The 12,540-nt window shown below is 38.3% G+C and overlaps 1 protein-coding gene across 1 annotated transcript; it reads left to right on the top strand.

Annotated features, from left to right (window-relative positions):
- Positions 1-548: 548 nt before the first annotated feature.
- Positions 549-10,349, top strand: AMELX (amelogenin X-linked). The gene is made up of 6 exons (XM_029604351.1): positions 549-623; positions 1,228-1,321; positions 3,715-3,759; positions 7,742-7,786; positions 8,152-8,556; positions 10,181-10,349. The coding sequence occupies exons 2-6, from the start codon at positions 1,268-1,270 to the stop codon at positions 10,184-10,186; spliced, it is 555 nt and encodes a 184-aa protein (XP_029460211.1). The 5' UTR covers positions 549-623; positions 1,228-1,267; the 3' UTR covers positions 10,187-10,349.
- The last annotated feature ends 2,191 nt before the right edge of the window (positions 10,350-12,540 follow it).

The raw sequence follows: 12,540 nt of genomic DNA, 5'->3' as shown, positions 1-12,540 counted from the left end.
TGCACTTACATTATACAGTCTACCAGTAACTCACTTACTTTACCAAACAGAGTTGATATGCTATGACCTTAAATATGTACAAATACTTGTTGGTATATTTTCCAAAACACAGTCTCCAGGAATCTGAAGGATATCACAAATGTTCGATATTGCCTCAGACAAATAATTCTGGAGTAACTTTTTTGTGGTTGTTTTGTTTTATTAAAAGGAAATACTATGCAAGCTAGAATGTTAGCCCAAATAAACATGCCCCTAAAATAAAAAATGTATTTTTCGTACCAGACCATGGTTGTTCGGTGGAAACCAAAACATGCTTTAGTTATACGAAGTAGTGTGCAGGAAAGTTTCAGAAAGTATTCCGGCCATACCCAGTGTATAATGAACACAAACTCAAAAACATATGATTTGTCTTAATGAGAGACTGTGCACCTAATCACAACATTGAATCTGATGAGCTGCTGAGACGGCTGGAAGGTCCTGACTCAAGAACTTTTCAAAGCAAGGGATGATTGGCTGCTCTGCAGGCAGAGCATGGTTTAAATAGTGCTCAGGTGTGAGGTGTTTCATGCCACCAGGATCTCCACAGGCAGCGCAAAAGAAGCAAATACCAGAAGGTGCTGAAGGTAAGTTCTTCTGTAATACCCCTAAATTCTCACTTTTGGAAACCTGCATGATCCTATCTTGATGTTAGCCTTTAAGTCGGGAACAAACTGAAGGAAATAGCCTTGCATTCATTTATTGCATTTCGGAAGGTCTCTAAGAGCATTGCTTCAAAGTAATACTGCCAGAAATCTAATTTATGTTGACACATCATGGCATTTTGACTAGCTTAGTAACAATGGTTAAATGGGAGTTCAAACGTCAATCTTTGGTTCAAATTTAAAAAAAAAATCTCCACATAAAGTACACTTTTGAATAAGATGCACATATTACTTGAACAGATTGAAGAATATCATCTAGAATATCAATGATGCTATTATCACAAATGAAGTCATGACATAACCTTTATAAGTCACTGAAGTAATTGAGAAAAAAAATGATTTTTAAGGCCTACAAATACATTATATTGGATGCCCAGCTTTCTATTCAAAGTAACAATGCATGCTGTATGTGCATGGTTCTATCACACACTAAAGATGACTCTACCAGAACAGCTAGGTTTCATATGGATTGTGATACATATATTAAATAGCATTGTGCATCTGCTGCTCTCTTCTGTTTTGGCAGAACTGGTCAGGAAAGAATTGGTCTCTCTAGCTTGGGAAACATGAGGTCTTGGATCCTGCTTGTGTGTGTTATAGGTGCAGTATTCACTATGCCAGTAAGTACAATAATAATGCTCACTAAGAAAGATACCTTTGCACTATTAAGTTTGCCAGCGATACCCTATTCATTTTAACTTTCTTCAACCTCAACATTTACCTCCTAGCTACTGTACATATTATGCAGCTAAACCAGTTATTAGTGTAAAATAGCCATGATTAAAAGCCAAGCCACTGGCTAAGTAACATGACAATGCTAGCGTTGACTTAGTAAATTCCAAAATGTTCATTTAAATATAAACAAGCTTTTTAGATGTGACAAAATTATGGTACCTCTGTGACATATTTTGTCATCAGATTCATGTTCTCTACAGCAAATAGTAAAGCTATGCATAATCAATTGACACAAGATCTTTATTAAGACAAAATATAAAAATGTGTATGAGTTTTGCAGAAATAAGATCATGAGCTTTTTGTCAAATCAGTTTAAAGTGCGAAAGAAGATTTACAGAAAAATATTACGCATCACAGACCTTAAAAAAAAAATCCCTCGATTATTTCAAAAAGTAGAAATGATCATCCCTATATTAATGTCCTTGGTTCTCACCTGAGTCATTGGGACTCACCTAGCCAGCCAGGTTTTCAGGATATCCAGAAGACAGATTTGCTCACAATAAGGGTAGTGCATGCAAACCCATCTCCTGCATGTTCCTTCGGGATATCCTGAAAACCCGGCTGGCTAGGAGAAACCCTAGTTTAGTTTACTGTTCATATCCATGGCAAGTTGGTATTTTTCATGCGAGGGCTGCCACATTATCAAGTGTTTCAAGAGTTTACTTCTCAGTGGTATCTGACTGGTCCAGGAACGGTCTCCAATACCATCCGACTCCCTTGCTATTTGTGACCGGCTCAGTCGGAGTTGAAGGCTGTTTATGATACTTGGCAGCTGCTACCTGGGGAGTAGGAGGACTACAATAAAGCTGCTGAGGGCTGAATTGTCCTAGATAATAATTTAAAAATATAACTTTAAAAAGTTCCTAAGAACTCAGCATATACATGCAAAATATTAAAGGTAGAGAGGTTTTTATTTATTTACATTTTTACAGCATGTGAATAAGCTTTAAGAATGTTGCCCTGTACAGAGTGGAAAGAGCTCCCTTTCCAGCAGAAAGCATATGCAGGGAAGTTTATTAGGTAAAATTATATTTAGAAAGTATGTTGCAAAAGAAAACTATTGGATACTAATCTTAAAACTAAAACAACTTAAAATAAGAAAACTTGGGCAAAGTGTGAAAATCTATAAATGATTTTCTTTGGAATGTACCTATCACTAGAAGAGACAAATCTGTTTAACTATATGGGTCTGTACATTCTGTTCACTGAGAATAATTTATACACACAGGCGTAGCATAGTGGTTAGAGCACCAGGCCGAGAACCCGAAGTTCAAATCCCAAATTCCTAGGACAAGTTGCTTCACCCTCCATTGCCTTGGGTATAAACTTAGGTCCTGATGGAAAAAGGTGCGCAATGCCGTAAGCATGGTTTTACCCGCAAGCATGCAGACTTCATTCTCCATACAGTAAAGGCGTTTTGCACACAAAGAAATTTGCGTACAAACCAATGTACAACTGCATGCACAAATTAGCAGTCTCCATTTAAATCCCATGTTAACGAAGGCATTAACTAATATTACTCCCTAATGCAGAGGGGCACTTCGGCTTAACGCAAAGATTCTTAACATTGGAAATTCAATTCCTGGTCAGAGATGTTAGACTAAACCCGAAGCTCGAGGTGCGGGGATTCTGTAGTCAGAATTTATGTGCATAAAACACAATCTGTGCATATTGTATATTCAGAGAATATGCTTTGTACATAATTGTTTTATTTGCATAAATCATGTTTAATGCATAGAAGGTTCTATTTTTGTGCAGAAAATATGCTTTAAATTCATAAATCGTATTTTATGCATGCTACGCAGGTGTACTGTGCACATTTTCAGGTTAAAGTGCTTTATCCCCGATGCATTAGCATATCATTAGCATCAATTTTTACTGCATGAGAAAAGAAAATGTGAGCTAAAATTTGATTCCCATTTTATCACATTGGGTCCCTGGATTGAAAACCTTCTGGGACAAGGAAATACCTATTGTACCTGAATGAAATTCACTTTGACCTATTAATGAAAAAGCATGAGCTAAATCTAAAATAAATCTAAGTTTGAGTGGAGGGAGGTTAAATTGATTTGAGTGTTGTATTGTGAGAAGCAGTAGGATCAAATCAGACAAGATCATACTGTCAGCCCTCAAATATTGTTGTTATCTACACAAATTTTCTCTGTATCGGGCAAATCCAAATTCTATTTTCAAACCTTTGGAACATGTTCAGTTGGCTCACAATAACTTGATAATTGGAATTTGAAACCAAAGTTTATTTCTAATGTTTCTTTTGTAGCTGCCTCCCCCTCACCATCCTGGGTATGTCAACTTTAGTTACGAGGTCAGTATATGGCAGAAATCTGTTTGTGTAAACTCCACAAATGAATCAAGAATCAAATGCACCACAAGTGATCTTATACAACCTTGCTTTGCAAGTCTGCTTCCTCATTGTTTTACATGAGAAAATGAAATGTCATGCTGGGTCAGAGCAGAGGTACCATCAAGCCCAGCATCCCATCTCTAACGGACACCAATCTGGGCCACCTGCAAGTTCCAGGCCGGTCCTACTGGCAAGATCCATTCACTGTTGCTCACTCCTAGAAGTGACAGGTGGTGATCCCCAAGTCTACCAGGCCAATAATTACAAATGAACCTGTCCTCCAGAAACTCTTCCAACCTTTTTTAACCAAGCTATATATATATATACCCTAGTAACAAATTATACAGCTAAATTGCGTTTTTACAGAAAAATTGGTTTAGATTTTGTTTTAAATTGGCTACACGTTTCATGGTTTGTTCTCTAGTCCTAGTGCGAAATGTTCCCATTAGGTGTTTTCATTTGAAACAAATAATATGCTCTAACTCGAAACAGTACACACTATTTCAATTTAGTGCACACTATATAGAATTAGTGCATAGCTATTTTGAATTAGTGTACACTACTTTAATTAGTGTGCACTAAAAAGGATACTTAAAATGTAAAACAAAAATTATTAAAAACAAAACTAAAAAAACAGAAAAACAAAACTAAAAAATCTATTTTGCCATGCACATTCTTACTCTCTATTAAATTGTTCCATACCACTCATGATTTTATAACCCTCTGTCATATCTCCTCTCAATCAAATGTTCTCCAGGCTGAAGAGTCCTAATCTGTTAAACTTCTCTTAAAAAGAGAGCTGTTCCATTCAATCCCTGAGTCATTTTTGGTGCCCTTCTTTCTTTTCTAGTGCAGATTTATTTTTTAAAATGGAACAACCAGAACTGCACATACCACCTAAAATGTGGTCACGCCATGGTTCCACAGTGGCATTATGATAGTCACAATTTAGACTTCTATTCCTTTTTGAATAATTCTGAACATTCTACTTGCTTTTTTTTTTAATGGCTGCTGCATGCCAAGCTGATGATTTTAGTGTCCTTTTCCTGAGTGGTAACTCCTAATATGGGTGCCTTATTGTGCAATATACAATAAGAATTTTTGTTCCCTATGTACATCACTGTACACTTGTCCACAACCTCTGCCGTTCAGTTGGCCAGCTCCCCAGTCTTGCAAGGTCCTCCTGCAATTCATCACGTTGCATCATCTTCAGATTTGATCACCTCACTCATTGCTTCTGTTTCCAGGCCATTAATGAATAAGCTAATTAACACTTGTCCCAGTAGAGATCCCTAGGGCACTGCACTATTTACTTCTCTCCATTGGGTAAGCTAATCATTTAGTTCTACTCTTCCTATCCTTTATCCATAACAGGTCATTGACTTCTATCCCATGATTTTTTAAAGTTTTCTCAGAATTCTCATGAGATACTTTACCAATTAACTCCTACTACACTATATAGACTGGCTAATACTTATCCACACATGCTTATTTACATCTTCCAAGAATTATAATTCCATAGATTAGTAAGGCATAACTTTCTTTTGCTGAATCTATGTTGGCTCTTCCCAATTATGCCATGTTCATTCATGTGCCCAGTAATTTTGCTCAATAGTTTCCACCTTTTTTGCCAAGCAGTGACATCAGGCTCCCTAGTCTGTAGTTTTGTGTATGATTTAAACTGGCACTACATTGTGAAACCATAACATTATTTGAAATGTTTCCCGATGAAGGAAAAAGATGAATTATAAAGTAAAGCTCCTGAGTTAATGAGATAACAGCACCTGGACGGCTTAAGTTTATCTGTGAAACGGCAATGTTGAAACGTTTTCTAATCATCCAGTTATCGAAAAGAATGTTTGGACTGCCTGCCAAAATATTGTTCAGCAGTTTACCTGCTCCAGATCGTCACCCCCTCTCCAAAACACTAGAAATTCCAAAAAGCTAGGAAAAAAAAATGTATCGAGCAGTATTTAGCAGTTGCTAAATGACTTCTATTGTTACTGTCTGGATGTTGGCCAAGAGGGTGAAATGTACGATGAAATACAAGCTAACAAGGATTTGAAATACTCATTTTACTCTACTTAAAAGTTTCTCCTCTAACATTTTATTCCTTCAACAGTACTATTTTTTATTCTCTATTTGCATACTATTTTGTAAAAGAAAGGCTGAAAAGTGAGACACTGCTGATTTGGCTATTGTTTACACTCAGCAAGTATCGTATACTGTACAAACCAACGGAGAGTACTGCCGAGTTAGAGCAGCAGCACAAGGCAGAATTTCTATTGCCTGACTCTACTGCACGGCTTCCCAAACCTGTCCTGGCAAGTCCACAGCCACTTCAGGATATTCAGAATGAATATGCATGAAATACATTTGCATGCATTGGGGGAGCTGTCATTTGCAAATTACTCTCATGCTTATTGTGGGTATCATGAAAACCCAACTGGCCGTGGGGGGTCACCTGGATAGCTTTGGGAAGCTTTGCAGGCTACAATATTTATATTGGAACAAGGCTGAAAGTGCATAAACCCTCTTGACTATGGGGCTATTTTTTTCATGTAGTTTTGCATTCGTGGTTTCTTCATTGAAAATAATGGCTCTGTTCCCTTGATAAATCTGGGGTAATTTCCATGTCAAGGCAGAGCAAAACAAAACAAAACAAAACAAAAAACCCCCTTTAATAAATGAGCCCCCAAGCAGGCTGCTCACTCACTGGCAAGCTCTATAGTTTCATTCCCAGGTTTGGTTTCTCCTGCTCAGTGAGGCCAGGGCTGAGGATGCTGCTGAGGCCGCACTCACAGCCCCTTAGAGTTCAGAGGCAGGGGGAATCTCTGCAGTCAGTAAATGGCAGTACTTGGTGGCCAGACTTAGGGTCCACATTAGCCAGGTTCTGCAGGGATCCATGGCCAGTGACCCCTGGCTGAGGGGTGTTCCAGCGATGGCTGGGCTAAGCAGGGAAAGGGGTTTTAAAACAGAGGAAAAGAAACTCCGGTTGTTGAAAATAAAGGACCTTGGTAATATTCAGGCCGATTCAGTAAAAACGCGGGAGAGCAGACGAATGCCCGCTCTCCCGGCGCGCGTGATACAGTATGCAAATGAGGTGGTGCGGTAGAATCGGGCAAAAGGAGGCGCTAGGGACACTAGCACGTCCATAGCGCCTCCTTTTAGCCCGGAGTGGCGGCTGTCAGCGGGTTTGACAGCCAACGTTCAATTTTGCTGGCGTCGGTTCTCGAGTCCGCTGATAGCCACAGACTTGGAAACCAGATGCCAGCAAAATTGAGCGTCCGGTTTTTGGCCCGACAGCCGCGGGCCGAATTCAATTTTTTTTTTTTTAACTTTTTTTTTTACTCTTCAGGACCTTCGACTTAATATCGCCATGATATTAAGTTGGAGGGTGCACAGAAAAGCAGTTTTTACTGCTTTTCTGTGCACTTTCCCGGTGCCGGAAGAAATTAGCGCCTACCTTTGGGTCGGCGCTAATTTCTGAAAGTAAAATGCACCACTTGGCTGCACATTTTACTTACTGCATCCCGCGCGCATACCTAATAGGGCCATCAACATGCATTTGCATGTTGAGGGTGCTATTAGGTGCCGCAGGTTGGATGCGCGTTTTCCTCCCCTTACTGAATAAGGGATAAGGGAAAACGCGCTTCCAAGAGCAGGCTAACAGCGCGCTCCGTCAGAGCGCACTGTACTGTATCGGCCTGATACATAGCCCAACAGAGGCTGGATCTGACTAAGCTGGAATTGCAAAACAGCAGGAGGAATCCGTCAGACCCAAAAAAAAAATCAAACTCTCGTTGTCTCTTTCACTGCCTTATTCTTAGGAATAAAAGGTACCCATGCACTGTTATCACTATTGCCAGCCACTTTAAATCCTCTTTTTGTGTGCTACAATATGGAATTAAATTTATCCACTTATTTCTATTTTCTTCCTCAGGTATTAACACCTTTAAAATGGTACCAGTCCATGATGAGACAACAGGTATCCAAATGACTTATGCTTCAAATTCCCTTTAAGGAAAGCTGCTCTCCTCAGCCACTGGATTTTTTGAGATTTATTGGTCAGATAAATTCTAACTATAGAAAAATAAAGAGTATAAGAATATAGAGTTTGAAAAATAAAAGGGCAATCCTAAAAATTAATTTTATGATTGCTCAAGTAGTAATCATTGAGATGAAGATCAAAGAGACCACATAGATGGAATAAATAAGATAGCAAGACAGACATACACATCAGAATAAAATCAAGAGGCAAAGCAAAAAAAGTAAATGTATTATTCAACAGTTGTATTATAAAATGAACACATGCAGTGCTATAATGAATGCTACAATTTATCTTTTCTCTAGTACCCTTCCTTTGGTTATGAACCATTGGGTGGATGGTTGCAGAATCAAATCATGCCGATGTCACCAATGATGCCCCAACAGCACTTGCCAGCTCATCATCAAATCCCTCAACTATCACCCCATCATCCAATTCTGCAAGCCCAGCAACCAATATTGCCAATGGCGCCTCAGCACCCAATACTATCAATGCCAGCTCACCAACCAATGCTACCACTGCCACCTTTCCAGTCAATACAGACAGTGGCAGCTCAGCAGCCAAACCACGCCCTGCTACCCCAGCAACCTCTACAACCAAACCACCCAGTGCAACCTCAGCAGCCAAACATACCTGCACAGCCACCTCTCCTGCCAGATATGCCACTGGAACCATGGCCACCAGCAGACAAAACCAACCAAGAGGAACAGGTACGAAAAAGAACCAGGGAACTGAATTTGAATCACTGTACTAATGAAAAACGTGTTGCCAGTTTGTGAGGTGTAAGCCATAAGGAGCAAGCAGCAATTGCTCTAAGAGATGGCCAGCAATATGCTTGCTTGTCAAGACTGCCATTTTAAAAGATAACTACAACATGTTTTTAAAAACACAGCAGGTATATTTTGCATTAAAAGAAAAAGCCAAAATAGGACCAATATGAACTAAAGCTCCTTCATATGCTTTTTTAAAATAAATATCATGTAGAATGCGCACCAATAGAAAATCACACCTCAATTTAATGGTGAAAAATGAGTTTTAGATATATAATTACGGTGTGAAGTTTGAATTTTTAAACAGCCCCCCTCCATCCCTTACCATAAATGCTTTTATTTATTTTTAACTTGATGCTAACTAAAGTTCAGAACTGCCAATTAGCAAGATGAAAAAACAACTCCTACTTAGCTTGGCATTTTCACAGATCTGTAGGATTTTGACTGATAAAGAACATTTGAATCTTTTAAGACATAATAGACAAACATGAAAGAAAAATGTCAGGGTTTCTTTCATAAAAAGCCTTTCTCCTGATGTGTAATAATGACAAAATTCTTTGAAGGTAGGTCTTTACTGCTCAAGCTAATTAAGCCATTATACTGATCAAAATAAAATACACATGCCAGTACCTCTTAAAGGTATCCTTGAACAATGTTTTTTACTCTCAGTAGTTTTGTTTTCATGTTATTTTCTGTGGGTATCTGGCCACAACTTAAGATACACAAAATGCGTAGAAACAATGTGTTTTGTAAGTGGTACCCTTGAATAAGGATTACATCATAGAAGTAGCACCATAAAATATGTGGAAGTAGAATGAAGGTTTTCTTTCAACCTAACGACAAATGTGTCATAAAAAGTCCCCAGTACAATGCTCATTTAGCTCACTGCATCATACGTTTGAAACTACTTTGCAATCACATCAGTGTATCTAGAGATAGGAGACAGTTGGTTTCAGTTTTAGAATAGATCAAAAGCAAACTCATTGGTTGAAAACGTATGAATATTCACTGACCTTTATAATCACATATCAATCGAATAATAAATTGCTAACATTGTTAGCTTTTACTGACTTTAAAATAGCAAGCCAAAAACACCACAATGTGGAACAAATGATCTATGCATAGCTTCCCCCAGTTTCACATAATTGTTTTCCAAAGAATAAACTTTACATTTCAAATTGTCCTTGCAAACTACATGAAATAATACATAGAAATCTGCAATGTCAACATTAATATTTCCAATGTTCAGCAGTAAGGTGTTCCATGGGTCTGCCAGAAATGGAAACTGAGTGCCACTTACTAAGAAAAATGTAGGAAATCTTTTTTTTTTTTTTGTATCCATGATTCTACTGTCTTTAAAACAGACAATGATTTGCTGGTAACCTACGAATTCGCATGCGTTCAGATATTCCTGATAAAGAGCAATATGTGCCTTTCATCTCCTCAGGTCACTATGCTCTGCTTTAAACAATTGTGCTCACAGAAGACTGGGCATGGGGAAAATATATGAAAGCAGAGTCCATTGTTTCTGCTACAAACTCACTCTTTCTTGTTCTTTTTACAGGATTAAATAAAGAGAGGAAATCAGAAGACAGCAGTCTAGGTATTTTCATTTGATTTCCAGAACACACCATTCTACTGCAGTCAATGGTGCAACCCCATTCCTCCCTAGAGGTTATAGCTAATAATTAAAAGTTATGATAACAGATTACAAGCAAATAATAAAATGTTTAAAAAAATGTTTCCTAGACCTTTAATTTATAGAATTATGAGAAAATATTAGAAAATGGTACAAAAAAAACAAAAAACAAACACTTGCAAATCAGAGTAACTGTTTAACCAGAAGAAATAGCTATTTCAGGACCAACCTAATTTATGGAAGAAAAAAGTTATGTTTGATTTGCTTAAAAAAAACAAACAAAAAAAAACGCAGCTGATTTCTTTTAACTATCAGATCTGGTCAAATTCAAGAAACACACTACACTGTCTTTCTTTTTATTTTCCAAGAGTCAAATCACATATCTTATTTATTTTGTGAGCTTACTTCTCCAAAGTAGAAACATTTTTTTCCATAGGACTACTAAAATTGTACCAAATTGTTTACAATGTAAGTCTGGATGACTTTCTCTCCCACAGTTTTGGGTATTAATTTAATAATTAGGGTACCCAAATTTTCCACCCAAATTAGTGACTAGTTTTGGAGTCTATGTGGAAGATGACAGTCCCTGGAATCCCAGCACTGTGATAGACTTTAGACATGCTCAGGACAGATAGAGGGCAATGGTAAGAACAGGGTTGAGGGGGCTGGATTAAAAAGCATGGGGGGAGTTGTTATTGGTTTATGTTTGGGAAACGTATGTGCTCATCTACCCAAACTGGTGGAGAACCAAGGAAGATATCAACTGGGTAGACTGGGTGAGCCAATTGGTCCTGATGTGTTATCCGCCTTGTTACATAAATGTTAGCCCTCTTCAACATGCAAAGCACACACAACCAAGGCTGTTGGGTTGAAACAAAGAATATATGTGGAGAACATAGCAAGCATGATCATTACTCTCCATATCACGAACAGAAGCAGCCAAAACTCAAAGTCAAAATGGGCTTTCCTAAAAAATAGTGCTGCTTCTTCTGTACTGCACGCCCCCTCCAATTTAATGCCTCTGTATAACGGCCCTGAATTAGAAAAGGTTCTGAAAAGCTTGGAAACACGTACCCTCCCGTATAATAAAAAATAAATAAAAACATCAAAACCGAAATGATTTAACAATAACAAAAATTAAACCGAACAGTTGCTAATCAGCACCAACATATTTATAAGCAAGGTATTACACGGAAAGGCCAGAGGAGCACAAACTTTTCTGATGCCCCAATTCTGTGTGCACAAATATTCAGTCCATCTCATCCATAAATTATATTTAGCTTTTTTTTTCTGCTCCCATTGCCTCTTCTTCTCCCTTCCATGTTTCTATTTTCCCTCCTATCTCCCTTTCTAAGTTCCTCTCACTGTCCACAACCCACTGCCCCTAAATTCCAGGTTCCTCTTGCCTTCCCCCTCTCTCCACTCATTGCAGGTTACTCCCCTTCCCTCCTCTCATAAGTTTCCAGGCTCCTCTACACCCTCTCCTATTCCCCTCCTGGTTCCCCTCTTTAAGGACTACTTTTTTAGGGTCTTCTCCCTAACGCTCCCAAGTCACTCACAGCTAAAATTTGAATGGTGGCTGCAACATGTGAGCTGGCCACACAGGAACATGATGGTTTAACTCTTGCTCTCTGCAGACTGCCTGCATTTCTTTTTACCACCACCACCACCACACCGGGAGAGGAGCCACTGTGTCCCCTGCAGCCATGCTCGTTTTTTTGGGTTTTTTTAAACCACGACCAATTTTTGGTCTACCTCTAACCTTACGGGGTGACCAATGTTGATTTATGTATCTGACAGCCTCCAGCAAACCACTACTGCTTAAAGTAAGGAAATGAATAAAGGATGATGTGCATGATTGAAAAAAGATAGATTGCCAGGGCAAACAATTGTGTCTTTTGCATAAAAATAATGATAAATATGACAAGCCCAATGTAATATAAAAAAAATTCCAGATAAAAATCAATCTTAGAACAGTAACCTGCAAAAAGCAGCAGTTGCAACCCCAAAAACCTTGCTGGCAGACTGGATGGACAATTTTTGTCTTTTTCTGCCATCATTTACTATAAGGCCAAGTTTGAAACCTATTAGTAGTATAGCATCTGGACCAGAGATTAATGCTAATATTTTATAAACTGTGCAGTGTGAGCGTAAATTTTCAATGCAAGAAAATGCAGACTGTCTACACATTTTACAAACTTAAGCACATATACTTTATTCACAAAATAGTTGTGATATTTCACGAATAAATACCCAGAATTAAGTGCGGAGGCAGGTATTTTATA

This window comes from Rhinatrema bivittatum, chromosome 5, assembly GCF_901001135.1.
Source record: "Rhinatrema bivittatum chromosome 5, aRhiBiv1.1, whole genome shotgun sequence".
Lineage (NCBI taxonomy): Eukaryota > Metazoa > Chordata > Amphibia > Gymnophiona > Rhinatrematidae > Rhinatrema > Rhinatrema bivittatum.
Note: the sequence above shows the minus strand (reverse complement) of the source record. Positions and strands in the feature narration are given on the sequence as shown.